Below are 21,985 nucleotides of genomic sequence, written 5' to 3' on the forward strand. Positions count from 1 at the left end.
TGAAGTCTGGCTGGTGTGTTATTTGGCAAGTCAAATGAAAATGCACTGAAAAGGCTGGGATGGGGACAGATCCCTACGGGAGTTTCTAGTGGATCCCTTATATTCCTTTAGTTGCCTGCTGTTCCCTGGAACGGTCAGCTGGGTCCTGAAGTATCTCTTTAACTCATCATCTGTTGACAGAGCATCTTTAGTGTTGCCGTCCTGGTATATGCAACTGTTGAAAAACGTGATCCTGAAAATCTTCAGCTGCGTTCTGGTTTGGGCATTGATTATCGGAAGAAGGACTTGACCATAAGTGCTCTTAGGCTTACCCTGTACATGAATGGTAGACCTTACTCTGCTGTGAATATTGTTCGTAAAACAATGCTTTTCTACAACATGCTGAAATTTCCAAGTGATATGCAGTGGCTCACAGTGTTACTGTATTGTCTTCTGGTAACAGAGTAAGCAGGGTAATCTCTGTTAGCCCTCTCCCAGGCTGCAGTCGTACTTCTGATGAATTTGCCTGCATGCTTTGAAGCAGTACTGTGCTCTTCTGCTTTCTCATTCAGAGCTGAGGGTGGTCTGTAGCATTGCAAGTCATCGTTTTATACACACTGCTTGTAGTCAGTGGCTTTGTGATGGTAGGTGTGGTGATGTTTAGGAATACTCTATAAATGCTGTGATTTCTTCTGTTTTATATACATCATTCCTTTTTTTCCCAGTGTCCTTATGCTTTCACCACTTTGATAGCAGCATGACAGTCTTGGTAAAGGAAATTTTTCCCAACGGTGAAAAGCTATGTTGATTAGATTTCATCCTAAAGCTGTTCTTTCGGATGCCCATGTCATGCTTTTAATAGAATTTTGGAAGGTAAGGAGTGATGAGATTGAAGCCATATTTATTCCAGTGCTTCAACAGAGTGATTTATATAACAACGGTGGAAATTCCTGAGTGCCTGGATTTAGTTTAGGACTACAGATGACAAAATTATTGGTTTCAGATGCAAGGCAGAGATGTGTCCTTTAATATTATGAGGTTAGTTCAGGCTGTTGTGACTGATGTTCAGAACATGTTATTTCTTGGTACTGTAAAGTATCCTCTTGTGTTTAAAACTGCATGTAGCCTCTTAGGGTGTGCATGCTTTGTTCAGCAAATACCTTCTGTTTCTCTCAAGTCAGTATCTTAAATATATCTGAGTAATTTAAGCATCCAAAGAGTTTAAAAGTGTTCTACCATTACTTCAAAATATGGCATCAAGCTATTCTAAACTTTTTGCTAAGGTCTTTACTACTTTTGTTTGGATGCACAGCTAATGGAATGCTTTCTTTGAAGATGTAGCTAATAGCTGGTGAATAGTATAAAATCACATCAGATTTAATTATTTTATTTCTTAATTTAGCAAAGCAAGTAAAAAATTTAAGCATTTTAAACAATATGAGTCTGTACTGCTTAGTACTTTCAATTAAGTGTTCAAATTGTAGATGTTGAATGAGATTAGTACTGAAATACCTGACATATCTGCTTGGTACATTACAGTGCCATGCAGAAACAACAGAACTGGCTTGTTGAGGATTAGTTTGGGTACCAGAACTTTCATGATGCATTGGAATGGTGCTCTGCCTGGACTAATTAATGTTGCATAGTGTCTGATGACTTCCTGCATTAATTCTTCTTTCTATGTAGCTGTTGTCTGTAACTTTGTCTTGATAATGACACACAAGTCCTGCTATAGAGTACAGGAGCACCAAGAACTCCACATTTCCTTATACTGAAGGAGGATTCAGGGCAGCATTACAGCAGGTACTTGGGGAGAGTTCTCATAAGCAAGGTAAGCTTATGACAGTGCTTCTACAGTAGACTTACAAGTGTTCACCAGTTTGCAGCTGAATGATACTGTGCACAAAAAGTGATGTCTAGAGATACGGTGGTGCACCTCTATGCTAAGCTTGTATTAGATCACCTTTATTTCTCCACCTGTATGCAGTGTTTCTAATTCCAGTCTTAGATGGTTTTTTTTGATTTTTGATATATTTCAGAACTTTAATTAAGATAAATTTAATTACAGTTTAGTGCAATGCACTATTAAAAATCCATTGCATTCAGGGCTGTGCACAGCTGTGATTGCATGTTTGTCAACTCTTTCTTGTTATTATCCTGCTGTCAGAACTGTCAGATGTAAATTAATGTGTGGGCATGCCATGTTGTCAGCCTCTTCTGCAAATTTTGTTTTCTTGTACTTTGAGCTGAAAGAATGAACTTTGGACATGCTCTGAAGCCTTTATTGTCTGCAGTGAGATGTCCAGCACTTGTAAGGGCTTTAGGGGCCTCCCAAAGGTGGGTTATTCTTAATTTCTCCCTGTGCTTAACTGTACTGTCTTGCTCCAACACCTTCTAGTAAAGAATCAACACAATGGACTATGCTTCACCCACACTGCTGTCCAATTCTTGGTGTCTGGTGCTAGGTGGACACCTGTAGTGGAGGTGTTAATGTAGGAGGCAGGTCACACTGGCATGTTACGCTCAATTCTTGTTTTGCTTGACTATAGGGTCAGGGTAGAACTAGGCAGTATGTGCTGGAGTGTATGCAAGGAGAAGTGTGGAAGTAGTTGCCTGTTAGTCATTGTAAATTTCTAGAGAGAGGATCAGGATGTAGTTTAATGGATTGTTTTCATGCCTGAAGGTTGGTATGAAGGGAAGTTCCAGGGTAGCTGCTGGATGAATTGTCCAGAACAGAATATCTGTGGTCAAGTACGTTACCTTGGTAAAGCACAGTTTCCATGCAAAGTGGGTACCTAGTGCAGAGTTAGAAACTGATGCTGTGGGGAGTGGAGTGAAAGGAATGTTTTGGCAGCAGTAGGCTTCAGAGTCATCAGAGGTACTAGAGGTCAGAAAGGCTGAGCTACATAGTAAAACATGAGAAGGCCTTGCCTGACAGGTGCTCACATCTGTGTGTAAAGGCGAATGGGACATGTTTGGAGCAGTTTAATGCTGGCATCAGCTTCATGGTGTTTTTGCTAGTTGTTAGGTTTTGGCAGTAGAGGCAGCTGGCGCCAAGATCGTCAACAGCTGTACTGGGTGAGACCCTTAGAGTCCAATGCCAGATATTGAGGAAAGAATATATTTACATGAGCTTGTGGTGATATTTTCTGAAAGCATCTCTTATTTGTGGTACTCAGACTACCTGGGTTATAGGCAGTTAATTGTTATGCTTATTGTATGAATGTGACTGGCCTTGATCTTTTATGATCTGGAATTAGCAATAAAAGTGGGAAGATGTTCCTCAGTAAAGCTATGTATTATATAATGATGGGTTTTTTTTTCATCCTAAAGCTGTCACTAGGGTTGTAGTGGCTGCCAGTTGCAGTTCTGTGTGTTGCAGAGGCAGACCATGAGTGCTTTTTGAAGGGGACTTGAAAAAGGAGGAGGGGGGAGGTTGAATCAGCTGACAGTTGTTTGTTTTCTGGTGTGTTAAATAATTTCTTGTATTGAAACTGCTTCCTGCTTTTAGATGTTTATCTCCTCTGTATGCTTTGTAGTCCCTGCTTTATTTTTGGGACTCATATGAACCATACTTGTGTGTGATACTGTGACAGTATTCCTGCTTCTTGGGCTATCTTGTTCTATCTTGTACTTTGTCTTCTTATTACTAACGTGGGGCTTGCCTGATGTTTTTGTACATGGAGGCTTCACCTGTGATCTTCCTTTAATATGGAAACTAAGAGTTCCAGCTGCTTGTTCCTGTTGTAAACATTTATAGATATGAGGGGTCTTTCCCCTCATCCTGTGTCACTTAATTTCTTCATAAGCTTGCATTAGGGTGTATGGGGCCATTGTCAAATACCATTTGGAAATCCAAGAAAATAATAGTTTTTCCTCTGTGGTTCTCTGATTCTTCCAAGTTGCTCTGAATGTTTTTTTTTTTGTTTGTTTTTTTTTTTTTTTTTGGTTTTGTTTTTTTCTAAGACACTACTTCCATTTATGATAGTTATATTTGCATCTTGATATAGTCATAGCTATTCATTTATTGCATTGATCCTGCTTTAGGCTACTTTGACTGCTTTGTCAAAGCTAATACCTTTAGGTTAAAAAAAAAGAATGATAACTACTTATTGTTCTGGTACAAATGCAATATCAAGTGAGTATGACTTTTCATGTATACTGACTTACCAGGAATAGGTTTTGCTGTGAATATTTTCTATCAAAAAGTTTGGAACATGTTCTTCCTTCATAGTTGTGGATCAAGGAAGTCTCTGAGGAATTTAAAAAAAATTACTAACTTCTCTACATATTATGCATTGGGATCACTTAACTTTCTCTATACTGATAACTTAATTCACTGAACAGAAGCAAGTTTTTGGTCTCTGGAATTAGTTTAGCCATTCTCAGTCATAGCTTTACATCTCGTTAAGTTGTTCCTCATAATCGTTTTTGATAGCCTTAATCTTCCAATCCTCTTTTCCTGCTTTGTACATGACTTCAGGATTTCTGAAGATATCTTTTGATGGAATCCTATGAGAAAGTAGTAGAAGCTCCTTTTTTCTCCTAAAACCTGTATTAGAATGCATTCTTGCTTTCACATGCCCTCTCTCTGTGTATATTTATATATCAATATGTGTCTCCTCCTTTATTTCACTGAACTGTGTTCTTTAGTTTTCGACCGTAAGACTGACTGATTTCAACTATTGAGAGCATTTGGTTGTTGTAGTGTGAGATTTCACCTGCATTTCCATGAAAATGCAATTGTCCTTTGCCCTAGTTATAGGTGAAGGTACAGTTCAACAGATTTCCAAAATATGTGCAATGACTGACGTGCATTTCATTATTTAGTCTTGAGACAGTGAAGTCACACATGTTTTGGAATTCCTGCTTCATTGAAGGAATGTATTCTAAAACTTGTAACCTTTATTTCAACAGATTCTTTTGAGATGCCGTGTGTACCTCCCCATTTCTTTACCTCCATTTTCTATGCCTCTTAGTATTAGACTCCCATGCTCTGTGGCATCTATTCTTTCCTTTTATAAGCACACTTGGATGATATGTAAGCCTTCAGCTAGAAAAATACTCATTTTAGTAAGTAAAGAATATGTTTTTAAAAATGTTAGTTGTTCCACATAAAAGATGCAATCATGTTCGTACTGTTCCTTTAGAATAAATTAATGTGCTTAGTAGTGTAGTCATGTTGGAAAGGAACCAGATGCTTACTTGAGGGAGCAAAGTCTCTGTAGGTTTTAATTTACCTTCTAATTTGTTGATAATGATTGAGAATTTTGTTTCACTGCATTTAAGTTAGCCCTTGAAGTAATAAGTCAACCTTATGTATAATTATGTTTGCAGTAAATCAGTAAAATGGATGATCTCCTTTCTTAGAAACCTGCATTTGAGGAAAAACATTGCAAAAGTCTGAGAATGTCACCTGAGTGTTATTTTAACCTAGAGGCCAGAAGAGTGGCTGCCTTTCCTTAAAGCGTAGAAGGGATAATTTTTTGATAAACAGAAGGTATTAATTTTGTTGCAGTAGTTCAGCCTGTAAGCAGCAGATGCTTGCTGTGTGTAGCAGTAATAACATCAGTAAATGGTAGGTTCCTCCAGGCTGTTAAAATTAGCAACCTGAATAATGTAGCAAGTACAAGTAGCCTCTCTTCTTCATTCCTGTGTTCTAATCTTTGCCATTTTGTATTAGGTAAGAGTACAGTTATAGCTTACCAACAAGTTTCTTTCCCAGTATTTCTATAAATACATTAAAGCTGTCTTGTGAAAAAGTTGATTAAAAGGCCTACGTTTCCTAGCAAAATAATACAGTAGGCATCTTAAAATGCTACAGGAGATTGCTAGGTGCTGTGATGCTGTTGAGAATCCAAATTCTTTAAGAAGCTAGAAAGAAACTGGGAAGACTTACTTGTCTGTATGTTGAGGGAAGTTCTAAAAGAAAAAAAGTTAGGATGTTACTTATGTCTGCATGTGCTGATATCATGTGCTGCAGATGGAGATTGTGTTCATAATGATTAAAATACTGTCACAGTCCTTGCTTAAAAAGTGCTTATGAAAATCATAGAGGGTACGTGGACAAAATACTTAAGTAAAAACTAGTGCTGTATTGGCTGGCTGACTATTCCACAGTTATCTGGTTTTTTTTCAGACACTGCATTATTCTTTCAGCTATTAAGAAGTTATACTGGGATTAGTCATGAACAGCATATGAGATCTTGTTTTATATACATGAGAGTTGGGGCTTTTTGTGACAGTGTTCCAATAACTTTATCTGAGCAAAGATGTTTACAAAAATGCAAACTACTGTAACATAAGTTTTAAAAAAGCATCTGTTTTGAGAAGTTTCCTCAGGTGTAAACCAGAAGGTAAAATTACAGTGGTTGTGCTGTCACATGCTGACTGTGAGTATAGCATTGATTCTTATCCAGAAGGACATAGACCAAGAAGATGATCTCCAAGAAGTAGAAACTATTGAATTAAGAAAAACTAGAGTGAGCAGAATAGAAGTCTTTTAAGACAGAGGGCTGAGAACTGATTTGCCAAATGCATTAAGACCTTAAAGTCTTACACATCAAAAGCAAGAAACTTGCCAGTCAGTAGGGCTGAGAGAGAGATGTGAAAGGGCAACAGTGGGAACACAGACCATGTAGTAAGAACTAAGTGAACTAATGGCTTTCTGTCAGAGAAGGATTTAAGAGACTTAAGAAAGCTTTGACTCCAGGCAACTGCAATTTAAATTTCAGTAAGAGTTTAAATCCAGTCAGCAGAATAGTACTGGTTATACACCCATGTCTTGTGGTATATGCCAAAGAATTTCAGGGGAATTAGCCATGAGTATGATTTGAGCTCTAAATAAGCTTTGGTATCTAGACCTCTGCTGTTGTCCCATGCAGATTGAAGCATTAAACCAAGTGCTTGCCAGTGTGAAGTAGAAAATATGAACCTGACTTCATATTAAAGAGCAAATGAAAGAAGAAAATGTAGACTAGTGATGAGTGATACTCTTCTGAGTCTTTCATAACGTGGTTAACAATTTTGACTGTGTTAATTACTGGAAGAGAGGCTCTTTGGGGCATCAAAGTGGGAGTACTTGTTGGTTGGCTATTTTCTGGAGCTCACTGATGCACTGGAGCTGCTTTTGAAAGGCTGTGCTGTGTGTGGTAGAGGTTGTGATGGGGACAGATCTCCATTTATTCTCTTCCCTAATACAGGACGGCTACTGTAAATGCATTTTTTTCCTAGAAATTTCTATATCTCCTGGAGTGGTTGAATGGGGCTGATGACATAAAAACCCAGAACTTCTTGCATGGCCAAACATAAAGAAATGGTCTAGTGCATGTTTTGATTAAAGTAGATGCGTCTCACAGGTCTCATTTTCTTGAAGGATTCATTGTTAATCCATATTCCTATGTTCAGTTTGATAACAGAACTGCTGATTTTTTTTTCAGAGGAGTGTTTGAGATTCTTTTGGAGGAGTTTGTAAAAACCAAACATTTACAGGTTTGCTGGGTTAGTGCTTAAAAATAACCAAAGGAAAGAATAAATTATTTACTTTATAATAAGGGGAAGGTACAAATAGAATTACTCAAGACTGTTGCTCGATATGTTCATAAATGCCTGGAGGGAAGAAATGAGTGAGAAAAGGATAGAAAGGATAATAGAAAGCTAGAGCTGACTGCAGACAGACACAGTGGGAGTTCATTGTTCATTAGATTATAAAATTGCTGGTAAAATTAAATTCTAGAAAATATAGAATTATGACTGAAGAAAAATAATTCAGGCTGCATACACACAGTGAGTGGGCTCTATGTTTATAGTTTTGTTCAGAAAGCACCTTGAAGCTCCTTCATTATGGTTTATTTTAAAGAGCAGCTGTGTATTCAGGTACCCTCAAGCAGCAATATTCCCAAGTGTAGGGACAATAAAATGAAAACAGATGTGTGACTTGCACTGAATGGCAGAATTATGTGTTGACTTTGTGTGTGTGTTTCTGCCCACCTGTCAGAAAACATGGTGCAAATTGAAAATAAGCAAAGAAGGTTAGCAGTGATCAAACTTTGGACTTCCTCTTGTCAAAGGAGACAAAAACTCGTGAGGATTACTAGCTTTGAAAACTACTGGTGGGTGGAGATAAATGGATTGAGAGCCTGAGAAGTCTTGTGTTTTGAGATGAACTGCCAGTAACAACTTTTTTTTTTGCCCCAGGAAAAAAAATCAGATAAAATCATGACCAGGCAGCATTTTAAAATAAAACATTCTTTATTCTCATGCATACTTAAATTCCCATTAAATGCCACAAATAACAAAGCAGAAATGGACTAAAAGACCTGGAAAAATCTATGGAATTAAGTTCTTTGAGCTAATAGGTATCAGGTTGGGATTCACCCTGAACGTATGCCAGATGAAATTACTGGAAACTTGGAAGGATAGCTGCCCCTTTGCTTTTCTTGCCTTTTCTTGCTTTCACCCTATATCTGCTTACTACAGATTATTATAGGCAGAAGAATAGCAAGTCTTTAGGCTGTCCCCATTGCTGTTAGGTATATTCAAGTATTTTATTCATTGGTCTTTTTGTAGGTAGGAAAAAAGCATACTTTCTATAAACAAAATAAGAGCATTTTCTTTGTATTTTCTGTCTTGCTCTAAAATTTTGGAATCAAGTGGCTTCCTCAGCAAATTGAGATGTTAGTTCAGTCTGCTATGTAGTTAAACGTTCAGTTGTTGGTCCAAGCTCAGTTTAAGAAAAGAGAAAGGGCAAACAGTAATTCAAAGTATTTATGCTTTTTGGAAGTGTCTTTCAGCTTTGCTGCAAAAGTCTTTGTGGGAAGAATGGGAAAGTCTATGGGAAGAAATACTAACACTTAAATATTAGGCATGTGGTCTCTTGGAAGTTACCTGTTAGCAGGGGAGTTACTGAGTAAAATGAATTGCAAAAGTCTCAGATGAAGAGTTGAGTTCTACTAGAGAGGTATTAAATTTTTCTTTTGGAAGGCTAAGTATATAAATTATAGATTGATTTTTTTTTTTTTTTTGAGGTTTAGGAGAGCATTTGGATTTCACTGCAATGTTGACCAGGTACATTTTGTGAGTTAGACAGAAATCTCAGAAATATGTCAACATCAAAAAGATGTTTTGGAAAAATGTCACAGCAGTAGTTATTTGCAGTTTTGTTTGCTGTGGCTTGATACTTTTCCATTGAAGGCAAACATGACATTCACCTGAACACTCAAATTTGCCAGCAAGAGTTCTATAGTATTGGCATATACCACAAGACATTGAAACAAAAGGGCTTAATAGGTGTATAAGGTTCCAGTGTCAGGACTCCTCATGTAACATTAGTATAAAAATACTTTACAAGTGAGAATATATTTCACAATTCTCACTTAGTGTTCAGTTGGAAGGTTGTTTTCTATATGAATGAATGGCTAATGAAGGGTCTGAGTGTCAAAGTGTATGATTTTACATCAATAAATATTCAAATGTCCTTTTTATTGTCCTCTGCAAAATCTCGTTAATGCCAGTGGCCTGTTTGCAGTCTGTGTAAACTGCTACATACACAGAAGTAAGAACTGCTTGAAGAATAAACCTGCTTGAAGATTTTAGCTGATCTTGTGCTACTTCACATTTGCATCATTATGTAGTTTTTAAGACTCATCTTTGTCTTTTAAAGAAAAGAATAATTAAAATTCAGGAATTGAATTTGGCCTTCACTGCTGAGCCAGTAAGAAATTTAGTAAATTTCTACTAGAGTTAGTGTTCTGAGCTCTTTGATTAAAGGATAATACTAAATAAAGCCTATAGCTTGTTTCTTGTAAAATTTATTGTAATAGTTAAATAGTTCATTTGTCACTTTAACTGATCCTACTTTCTCCATTAGACTACATGAAGAAATCATTGAGTTCTATGACTTCATGTCCCCTCGTCCTGAAGAAGCAGCTATGAGAAGAGAAGTGGTAAAAAGGATAGAAACAGTCATCAAAGATCTTTGGCCTACCGCTGATGTGAGTGTAGCTTCAGCTGTGATTTGTTTCTCTAGTAAATTGTACAGCTTGGTTCACTTAACCTTGCTATTATCTTTCTTTTAGGAATGAGCAGGTAACTCTTCAGGTTTAAGGCAATTATCTCAATATCACAGTTCTTGCAGTATTTGGAAATTTATTTTTAAAAGTGGGGAAATTTCAAACCTAGATTTTGGGTTAATGAATTCTACAGAATGTTTTTTCATTTTGAGAGCTGGGAGTGTGAAGCTTTTAGTAGTACATTCCTTAAAGTAAAAGCTTATTAAAGTGCTTGTCTCTGTATAATTTAATTTTGAATATTAAAGTGAGACTGACTACCTATATATTCATTTCTGCAAGGAGTCCTGCATGTGCAAAATATTTTAGGAAAGACCAATTAAATGCATATTTTTTTTTTCGTACTCTTCATGAATTTGACATTCAAGGAATTGCTTTAGCCCCACTGCAGTAGGGAAAAATTTCACTCTCTGGGATATATTGCAATCTAAGCTGGAGTAATTTCAAACACGCTTATTCAAAAAGAATGTATTCTAAATTGTATTTCTAGCATCACCTTTGTGATTGCCAGATTGTAGCATTGTCATTAGCCACTAGAAAAATTCACTACGGTGATTTCATAGCCTTCCATGGTAGACGGTGAGGGCTCAGGCTACAGCACTGAGCTAAAAATACTGTAAAACTTATCTGCTTCATCCTCGCCCATGTTTTTCCTTCTTAGTGAGATTTTTCTACCTTGTTGAAATTGATACAAACACTGAAAAGGGCCTGAGTTGCCTGGCAAAAAACTAAGTGAGCTTTTGAATTGGGCTCTGCTGTATCAGAGAGTGAAGAACATCTCAATTCTTTAGACGGGAAGCTCAATGAAAGTAATTGATGTGGTCTGTGGATGTAACTTCATTGTGCCTGCTTTTCCACACACAAACACCTGCTGCTGCTTCATAGCTGTTCTTGACAGTAAAATCTGTAGTATTCATATTTATCTGAATGGTACATTTAGACGTACTTGCCGTTTTTAAACATAAAAATTTGGAAAGTTTCCCTTAAACTCTTTCAGTTTCACTAAAGCTGTCCTGTAAGGAAAGGAAGGAGCAGGAGGGAAGGAAATTGGTAAAAGTGTGTATGTGTGCCAAACTGAAAATAAGTAATGAAAAGAACTTGCTTAAATTTATTCTCTGCTAGCTGGATTGGTAGTTATCTCATAGTAAAGAAGCCAAATTTCCTCTGAAGTCTCATCTCTTAAGAAAAAGTGTCTTTGTACAGATAGTAAACTAAGTTTTTTACTGGCTATATCCTTAACAACTGGAGAAAAGTATGAAGTTTTGTGAAAATAAAAGGAGGTAAGCATTCATAATTGCAAGCTGTTTTCCTGCTCTGTTTTTTTCAGGTCCAGATATTTGGCAGCTTTAGTACAGGGCTTTATCTTCCAACTAGGTAAGTAATAGTTTACTCTTGTTTTCTTTTAGAGAAATGATGAATTTCAAAGAGGAGTTTAGAATGGAATGTGCAAATATGTCAAACTTTCAGTAAAACTTTTATATTTCATGTGATACAAGGAAGAGCTTTTGAACTTCAAGATTTGCGATAAGTATTCGATGTATTATCTTACGGCTCTGCTTGTTGACCCTTTGGTGAATTACCTTTTCTTCCTTATGTCTGGAGTTAGTCTTTGACTTTTTTTTTTAAACAGACAGTGAAACTGAATGTTTGGCATTTAACAAAGATTGCTTTGTTAAATAAGATAAATTACTAAGAATGTGTCACTCATCACAGAGTTACTGTGTAAAGTCAAAAGAACCATCATAGTGTTATATCTTTTTGGAGAGCAAAATGTCTTACTTAATTTGGTATTTTGTATCAGTTAATGGTTCAATTGGATGTGGAAACGTGTAGCTCTGCCTTGAAGATGAAGTTGTCTTTATATAAATTAAATTTTCAGAAGGAAAGCACTGGAAATTTAATTTCTGCGAATGCCAATCACTGATGAAATTCTTTCGAGTATTAAAATGCCTGTCAATATGATAAATGATGGATGGAATTAGACTGTTTAAGTCAGAGGGGAGGGAGCATGAAAGGTAAAAGGGAAAGGAGCTCAGAGAAAAATTCATCAGAGTAATGGAAGCAAGAAACTAGAATACTGCTTTGGGTCCTGAAACACCGTGGACTATCTTGCTTACCTCTCCTAGAAACTTGTTGGGAACCAAAATGGTAAATTGCAAAAAGATCACCATGTATGACTTGTAAAATATAGAATGCCAATATTACCATATTTTTTGGTAGTGTATTGTTTTTTTAGATTTACTGGATTTCATACTGTGTTCTTTTTGTCTAGTGATATTGATCTAGTTGTTTTTGGGAAATGGGAACGACCCCCTTTACAGCTATTGGAGCAAGCACTGAGAAAACACAATGTGGCTGAACCATATTCCATTAAAGTACTTGACAAAGCTACGGTAAGTAATTGCTTTGGAATACTGAGCTGAAAAACTTTCAGACCCCTTCAGATATTGGTGATAAATAGTATTCTTAATTCCTGAAGCAAATTATATTGTCTTAAGCTCTCTGCAAGATTTCAGTAGAATCTGTAGGTGCTTAGCAATAGCATGGAGACTTTTACATGGACGTCAGTAATTCTGTGTACTGTGTTTGCTGAAGGCCATACTTTGTTGTCAATAAAGATCTGAAAGTTAGTATTTGCAAAATATCCAGTAAAATAAGTTAACTCTTAGCATAATGTTTTTCCACTGACCTTTGAGGGGAATTTGTTAAGCTAGTAACTAGAGTTGTCTAGCTTTCAACATGGTTTTCAGGTTGTCTTGTTTCTGACAGCATAGTGAAGTGTTCCAGACCTAACATTGGCTTTTCCTGTCCAAAATATACTATTCGAGAGCTTTATGTCACTGTGAGACTGTGTGTTATCTCTTGCATCTTTTCTGTAAACCTGAATCATGTTGAATATGTTAAAAACTTAACGCATGAGAATTTTGTTATTGAGCAAGTGATGTTTTCTTCAAGGGACTAAGGTGACTATTCCAGACTTCTGTTAGCAAGCTTCTGTTTTGTGGTCTCTAAAACATTCTTCTTTTAGGTTCATAATATTCCTCTGGCTGTCATTAGAGTAGTAGTACGTAACAGGTGCTTTGGTAGTCTTTGGTTTACATGAGAATTTATGGGATTATCAGAATCTGTATTACCAGTTAATGATGGAGAACGGCACTAGGCTAGCCTTACAATTCTACTATTCCTTCTTGTTTTGTTTCTTCTGATGTTGGTATAAAATGGTGCTATGCTTCTACTTTTTTTTGTTTTCCATTTCAGATTAAAAATATGAGGAGTTCAATTTAAAATAAATGTTATCAGCTGAAGTTTAGGTTATGATTGTAAGATGATTTTGTAGGGCACTGCCTTGGTATGAAGCAAAACTACATATTCAGTCACGTTATATTAATCTATTCCTGCTGTATTACGGCAGCTTTTCTTTCTCTTCTGGCTTTCATTTGACTCTGCATTGAACCAGTTCATCTTGATAAACCAACAGGCATTACTTTCTGCTAGGCTGGCTTCTTGTCAGTTCAGTAAGTGAATGGTGCAATACTGGGTCAGAGGAATGCAGTTCCCACAGGTTATGAGATTACAAGATCTCCTATTAATTGGAATGAGTCATTAAATTAAGTAAATTAAGCTGTCATATGAAGCACTGCTATTGCAACTCTGAAGACAGCTGATGGCTGTGGTAGAGTACCAGAGTGATGGTAAGTTAATATGGTTGTATGTTAATCACCTCCCTAGAAAGCATTCAGTGGTCAGGTTAGGATTTTTACCTCCTCTCAGACAGACTTGATAATTGCAGTCATTTGGACTGCTAATATCCATTTGTCTTGAGTAAGCTAGGGAACAGCACCAGTGTTGTATTTCTGGGGATTCACATTCTTGTTCTAATCTTTTCAGGTACCAATAATAAAACTCACTGACCAGGAGACAGAAGTGAAAGTTGACATCAGTTTTAATGTAGAAACTGGTGTGAAGGCAGCTCGATTTATCAAGGAATACATGAAGGTATCAACCATGTATTGAATGTTATGCTACTTACCAAGGATGTGCTAGATGCTTAGCTAACATATTTTGGTATGGCTCGACAATTTATTGCTGAAGACTATTTTCATTAATACTAGTTAAACACGGATATTTTAATTTATTATCCATGTCCATTCAGTGTTCCATTTGAGTGCTAGGTGTTTGAGTGAATAAACCTGTACACTGTGAAAGAACTTCTATGATCATGTCTAGATTTACAGATAGGCACTAAATTTTGCTTTTGAAGCAAGTCTCTTCAAGTTTTGTTTACCTTGAATTTAAGTGATGCTGCATTATGAGTACTGTCCTGCTAAACTGTCAAAAAACAATTCTTGTGTAGTTACACACTTAAAAGTTGCCTTTTATGCTCTGTAGCAAAAGTACTATTTAGAGTGAAAGCTTTGGCTATAGTGAGGGACATTGGTATTCAAAGGATATAAAAGTCTTACCATTTAGGTGGGAAATAAATTTGATACATAAGGTCTTCAGTCAAATAAGAGTTGAAGTCTATTCATATGTTTCTATTTTCAGTTCTTCCTGTGGAAACACTGTATAGCACACCACTGGAAATATTTTTGTATTAGATGAATCTTTGTGTGCTAAGATTGTGTACTTCTTTGTTTTGGAATGTTGACATTTACATTAAGACTTGTTTTGCTTTGCAGAAGTACTCTTTGCTACCTTACTTGATTTTAGTATTAAAACAGTTCCTCCTTCAGAGGGATTTGAATGAAGTTTTTACTGGTGGAATTAGCTCTTACAGCCTAATTTTAATGGCAATTAGTTTTCTGCAGGTAAGTCTGTTCCTTATTTGTTTCCATGTTCTTCAAAATATTTTGGGTTCAGTACCTATGCCCTTTTATTGTACTGTTTCTTCAGATGCCCCTTGCAATGTGCAGCATTACTGTTATGGATCTGAGTGTTTGACTCTTGAGAGATCCTGTGGACTACCTCTCAAACATCCAGCATGTATCCTGTGTGAACTGGAACAGCAGCAGGAGCCTTGTGAAAGGCATAGAGGCTGTGCATTGCTCTCTATACCAGGCCCTGTACCTGAATCATCTTAATGGTGCTTCATAAATCTGCAGGATGCATTTGGTCTTTTGCTTCTTAGACTACTGGTACTGAATGTGCAGAGTAGTTGATTTCAGTGTTTATTAAAATGATGAAATCCAACAGTCGAGCTATTTTTTTTTTTCTTTTTCTTACATGTTGTTTAGGTTTTGACATGCTTAAGACTGGCAGATGCTGTACTTGACTTATGAAAGAGTAGTGAGTTACAATGTTAGAAACAAGTTATAACTTCTCTTAATACATTTTTGTGATAGTGAGCTTCCTACAGGTATGATGAGGTATGGGGTTAGTATCTCTCAGCAGCTGTGGTAATGGAAAACTTACATATTCTGCTGCTGGTGGTGTTCACTGAAATATTACTATAGATTTAGTGTACCAAATATAACAAGTAGAGCTAGAGACACAAATTGTATTCCATTTTCTGAAAATATTGAGGGAGTGATTTCCCTCAATGTGGAAAATCGGGTACTACTTTGTTACTAACTAGGCTATAATTTAGTATGCAGTACTTACTTCTTTGCTTTGACTTGGGGAAAAGACTTCCCTACTCCTCAAAAAGCTACATGAGGAAAGATGAAAGAATTCTTTGGCTTTCAGATACTGCTGACGTGCTGCCCCCTCTAGGTTGTATGAGAGTGAGTTTAAGTACATGAAGAGTGAATTATTCAATTGAGACTTACGTGAAGAAATACTCAGCTGTTTAAAGGAGATGTTTTTGTTGCCTTGTGTTATAGTCTGAAAACTAAATTTTTATATGCAAAAACTGATTTATGTTACAGCTACATCCAAGAATTGATGCCAGAAGAGCTGATGAAAACATTGGAATGCTTCTAATAGAATTTTTTGAACTGTATGGAAGGAATTTTAACTACTTGAAAACTGGTATTAGAATAAAAAATGGAGGTGCCTATATTGCCAAAGAAGAAATCATGAAAGTCATGACTAATGGATACAGACCATCCATGCTATGTATTGAAGATCCTCTTCTGCCTGGTAAGACTGTACATTTATTGCAATATTCCAGAGCTCTCACTTCAGCTTGTGCTCTCGGCTTGCGTTAGTCCGTCAGACAAGTTGAAAAGCTGCACTGGGAGGAGGCTGTTGCTGCTGTAGAGGTACAGTCAGGTAGGAGGGTTGAGGGATATGGGCCTGAGGTCTCACAAGATTCTTAGCCTGAGTAAATTGGATTACATGCAAACAGTGCAAATGCATAAGGCTTTGGAGATCCAGTACTGTGTTGAGTACGTAGTAAGATTCTCTGACACCACTGAGAGGTAGTGAAAGAAAGAATTCTAGGAAATCCTGGAAGGGAATGTTAGCAGAAGGGTTGTTAGCAGAACAGTTCTCCATTATTTGCTGTGAGAATGTGATTGGAAGGTGTAGCTTTTACTGCCACAGTCTGTGGTGCCATACTTCAGATAAATCACATGATATGGGAAAGAAATGCCCCAGGTGTAGACCCTGTCCTGCAGGGTGGTACCTCAGTCCCTGTGGTACCACCCTGCAGGACAGGTTCTGCTCGGAAACAGGGGTATCTGTAAAAACCAGCTGCATTGTGGTGGTGTGGGGAGCACTTTGCATAACTGGCTTCTGTGCTGCACAGGGGTCTTTAGGGAATGCCAGTTAGAGTTTTAGAGTTGCATGTTCTTTTGAAAATACTTAACATAAAATTATTTTTTTTAGATTTTGTTTTAATTCAGTAACCCTCAAAATAATTGAGCTTAATTTTGGCTAAGTGCCTCAGGAAAATTTCCAGCTTTATAATACTCAGTTTGTATTCTATTTACACCATGACAAGTAGCTGAAATTCCAAACCAGCTTTTTAACAAAGTAAATTTTCAGTTAATTTGGACTTCAGCACAAGTATTTCTAGATTGTAATTGGCAGTCAAAGTCCATACTGTCACATTTCATGTGTAGACTGCTTATTTGCAGCACTTTTAAAGCAAATACCATGGATCAGGAGCTAAAGTTTGTCACCTTTCTAAATACTCAGTATGCTGAATGTTCATACTTCCCTAGAACAGGTTTCAGGCTGTGCTACTCATTTGTCTAACCATCTCTCTCATATGTGTGTAACTCTGTCTGTCATGACTCTTGTACTTGGCCAGGCGTAGGCTAGGGTGTGATTGTGCAGAACTGTGATTATCATTAAGATTTCCTTTAAGAACTGTGTACTTACTTGCCTGAAGACCCATTTGAATAGCAGTATGAGCCACAATTGTTTAGAGTCAAAAATCCATACTGCCCTCCAGTTCTGTTCCTTTCTATCTGCTGAAGGAGACTGAAGGAGAACAAATTGCATGTGCTACACAGTGTTTTAATAACTGCTAATAGTACTCTGGAGAAGAAAAAAAAAATCTAATAGGGGCTCTGAACTTTCCTCCTAGCATTAATCTTGCAGAAATGAAGAACTGTAGTCTAGAAGAAAGAATAGCAGTATGCTGTCAAAGAGATGATAAGAATTAAATTAAATTAAGAGTTTTTATGGTGTGAAATAATATAATTCTTACAGGGGATAGTGTTTTGGCAATGGAAATGAAAAGTGACAACGTTTTGAAGTTATCTGACCACTATGTCTCATAAGGATATTTTTTAGCAGCTACCACAGACCTTCAGAACTTGCCAGATGAAGCTGGGAGGAAAATTATGTAGCACGTATAGGATGGTTTTGTGAATCAGATCTGATGAGTACAGCCTCCTTAAATGCAGACTTAATCACATATTCCTACAGTATCTAAAATTGCCTGTCAAGTGTATGTTAGTAAGGTCTAGAATTCTGTTAATTACTTTAGTTCTGTTATTCTTTCTGTCCCAATACAAAAATCTTTCCCAAGGGTTCAGGTCCTTGCCCAGTTTACAAGCCACCTCTGATTAGTTTGTGTTCAGATCCACTCAATGTCTGACTCTGAGGGTTGGTGGCAGTACTGTGAAGGAGATGGGAATAAGTTATTTTCAGAAAGAGTGGACACAGATGTCTCAACTCAAATTAGCATAAACTGCTGCTGAGTTTTACTCTTGCAAACCTGTGTTTGCACTGTATGCACAATTGGTGTTTTTGTTTGTTTTTTTTAGCCAGATCACAACTGTCTGTAAGGTTTCTGTTAAGCCTTGGAAGAATACTTGAAAAGATGTCTTCTTAATCCCAAAATGAGACAAAAAGTACAGGGATTAAAAAAAAAAACAACAAAACAACCCTCCCTTTCAATTTCTCAAAGATTATCAAAGTAGTGTAAGAGTTGCTCCTGTGAGTGCATGCAGTAGTTCAGCAATGGGATATTATATGGTATACCTCAAAAAATAGATTTAAAGTAGTCTTGTAGGGAACAGGTATGTGTTTAGTGGGATTAGTTTCTTTAAATTGGAGGAACTTAATTTCATGCTGTTTTTTATTCAGTGTGAAATGGTCGGGTGATGGCTGGCTAAGAGAGATGAAAGGTGTCATCAGAAGGATGTGATACATCATTCTAACCTGCTCATTACCTTCTGTTAATTCCTGGATTTGGGAGGAACAGGCATCCAGGTTCCACATTGTGTTGTTGTTTTAAATGTAGTGAGTTTTCTTAGATTCTGTTAGGTACTGCAGGGTTTCCTCAGAGATTTTCAGGGACTGATCATTGTGTGCCAGAAGATAATTTGTGTGATTTAAGAACCAGGTTTCCAACAAGGATGTCAGAAGATGACACTTCAAGTGGGAAGCTTGTTGAGGTCCAGATTTGAGTTACCAGACTAATAATAGCAGTAATGCATTTTGAAGTAATCATTTATACTTGGTCTTTGTACATAGTCTGAGGTCTTTCATCTTGAGTTAGTGCCCTAGATCAGGGTAATGACATGCAAATCATTCCCTTAGCATTGCCTAAAGGGGGGTGGGGGCTTTCATAAACATCTTGTAGTTGCACTGTTTCAGTTTCTCAAAGCACTTGTCCTTTTTGTAAAATATATAAAAAGTAAAAGTATTTATTAAGGAGAACTTCAAAGCCAGGCACTCAGAAGTTTGTTCACAGGATTATGTTGGAGCAGGGTAGATGATGTCATGTTGAAAGAGGTTTGTCTGGAGTTGGTAGCAGTATCCTGTTTTGGAGCACGTAACTGTTTGCAGTTGACAAATCTTTTAATCTGTGTTTCTAAAACAAGCTTGGCACCTACCCAGCAAACTGCTGGGGGCTTGGTATTTTGTACCTTTGTGAATCAGGTGATTATCAAGGTCCTGCAGTAATTTCTGATGTTCAGACCAGGAATATTTTTGGTCTAGTTTAAAACTGGCAGTGGCTAGAGTAGCTAAATTGCAACTCTTTAACACCAAGTTTAAAACTTGGAGTTCTACCTGTGCAGCTCCATTCATGAGACAGTTTGTTTTTCTGTCTGAATTGCTGTGGGCAGTAATGAAAGTTCTAAACCTTAAATTTGATGTGTTTTCTTGGAAAAGAGAATCTTTAACTTGCAGGGTTTATTACACTTTGTGTTGCTTGCTTCTGCATCTTGATAGGTCACAAGTATGGGAAGTAAATAGATTTGAGATTGGCAACATCTAGGAGATTATGTCTTCTAGCCTTAGTGGCTGGCCAGAATGATTCGTTGCAGCTTTTCAGTATCAGCTATTTGTCATTAGAACCTGTGAATATATATGTTCGTGTGTTTGTATAAAACATAAGTGTTTATAAAAATACACAGGTTCATTGAAGTTAGCATTTGAAAGAACCTCTTTAATGCTGAATGTTGCAAAAAGCTGTTTACTAGCTAATAGCTTAACATAAATGGGTCTGCTTCAGTTCTAGCTCATGGTCTTGCCTTTACCTTTTCAGGCCGTGTTCTTAAAACTGCTTCAGGTAAAGGAAGGCTACCTGATGGAGTGGTAATACTGATAGCAAGTGATGGAAATTTTGGACATGCTCCTTTAGGGATGAAGGCTTTGTAAGAAAGAATAAGGATTGAATTATACATGAAATCATACACCATTGTTATCTGCTAATGTACATCTGAGGATTGAAGTATGTATGATTTTTTTAAAGAGTGACAGCATTTGGGTTGCGTGCTTTAACTGATCAGTCTAAATTGTGACCAAAGAAGGATTCCCAGTTATGTAAGACATGGTTTTCTAGTTAGAGAGTGATCTCTCAGAAGAAAATCTATTCAGGGCAGCAAATGTGTGATCTTCTGGCTTCTTTACTATGTTGTTTTCTGGATTGGCTAGGGTCATCTTTACACAGACTTTACAGGTGCAGCTCACAGTAGCTCCAGTTGCAGCCCAATTAAAAAGCTCTGCAGACTGTATAATTGAATAAGACCTATTAATTCAGACATTTTTATGAATGAGTTACAGGTGCAAAATGAGGCAATCCAGGAAATCCAGGAACCCAGGCATGGTTTGGCATGAGCTCTTCTGCCTCTGTTCTCAAATCTGCTTCAATAAAGACTCAAACAAAACTTCATTGATTTAAACTAAACTGCCCAAGTTTACTGTAATTGGTTTAGGGAAGGCTTATGATTTCTTTTGCTGGCACAACTGATGAAAGGAATAACCAATATTTTGTCGCAGCCTTGTCTTCATTTTGGTGTAACTTTATGCAGGACACATGCCAAATAAACCTGCCTGGCATTGGGTTAGACTAAACTAATAAAGATTCTTTGAGTGTGCATTGTGTATTCTTAATTAATGTTATGTGAATTTATAGAATCATTTAGGTTGGAAAAGAACCCTAACATCAAGTCCAACCATAGATGGACTTGAAAGTAGTGGTAGGTGCTATTATGTGTGTTTAGCCACTTTTATGTATTCCATTTCTGTATTGGTTCTCAGTTTAATTCTCTTACATATCTAGGTTTAGAATATCATTATGTGGATGGACACAGGTGTCCTACCTCTGAAAAGCTTACACTGAATTAATCATTGCTTTTTTAGTCTAATTAACATTGTGTTCTGATTTCATGACCACCAAAATATTTTCGTCACTTTTCAGCCACCTTTGGATTAAGTCCTTTGTGTATCCCTCTGTGAAGAACATTACCATATGTTTCTTCCTAGATTCACTGTTCTAGGCCCACACTGATCTCTGCTTTTACTTCGGAATAGAATCCAATAGCAAATAAACCATTTGGAGAGGCTTCTGCAACTTTGAGCCTAGTAGCTGCTGTATATACCACAGTGATGCATTCAGAGCAAGATACTCAGTTATGTCAGTAACAGGAAGTATTTCTTGATCAGTTTTTATTTGACCATGTGAATTACTGGAAAAATTCTGTTTTCCCAGAATGTTTTTATGTTTTCAGTTAGTTTTCTTTGATTATACTTTTCTGTTAGAGTGGGATTATGGTTGGAGAATTCTGAAAGGAATCTGTTTTTGCCCCGGATGACAGATCTCATCAGGTTTGTCTGTAGTGGCTTGCTGGACAAGACACTCAGGAACTTTGTTCCTCTAAAGTCAAAGTCAGTCTTGTTAGACTCTGTCCACCAAAGGATGGATTCTGTCCTTTACCCATTAATTTTTCAAAGCAGATTTTTCATTGATTTCTTTTATTCATGGGCTCTGATCTGATTTTTTGGTGCTTTGTCCCTTTCTAGTGTTCTCACAGCATTTCACACAATCTGAAGGAGGGAATCTTTCACTGTAAGCAATTTTCTACCCACTCAAGACCTAGTCCATATTTTATGCAATTTGAAACAACTTTTGTTTATGTTTCTTAAATGGAATGCTTCAATCAAAATTAAAGTGAATTTTGATGTCTGATGCCAAATGAAGCCCCCAAATGCCTTTTGCTAACAAGATTGTTCTATGTATCAGATGGGTGACCTGTTCTTGTACATTGTCACTGATGCAGAAGGTGTACAGTGTTCTGAACGTATGCAGTTTT

The 21,985-nt window shown here is 37.0% G+C and overlaps 1 protein-coding gene across 3 annotated transcripts in view; it reads left to right on the forward strand.

Moving 5' to 3' along the window:
* Positions 1-21,985, forward strand: part of TENT4A (terminal nucleotidyltransferase 4A) — a 56,313-nt gene that overhangs the window by 2,945 nt on the left and 31,383 nt on the right. For all 3 annotated transcript variants that reach the window (XM_021546903.3, XM_021546904.3, XM_077785153.1), the window contains exons 2-7: positions 9,848-9,971; positions 11,374-11,420; positions 12,319-12,439; positions 13,935-14,042; positions 14,726-14,854; positions 15,914-16,127. In XM_021546903.3, coding sequence (XP_021402578.2) covers positions 9,848-9,971; positions 11,374-11,420; positions 12,319-12,439; positions 13,935-14,042; positions 14,726-14,854; positions 15,914-16,127 — 743 coding nt within the window. The remainder of the gene's footprint in view (positions 1-9,847; positions 9,972-11,373; positions 11,421-12,318; positions 12,440-13,934; positions 14,043-14,725; positions 14,855-15,913; positions 16,128-21,985) is intronic.

The sequence above is a fragment of the Lonchura striata genome, chromosome 1, assembly GCF_046129695.1.
Source record: "Lonchura striata isolate bLonStr1 chromosome 1, bLonStr1.mat, whole genome shotgun sequence".
In the NCBI taxonomy this organism is placed as follows: domain Eukaryota; kingdom Metazoa; phylum Chordata; class Aves; order Passeriformes; family Estrildidae; genus Lonchura; species Lonchura striata.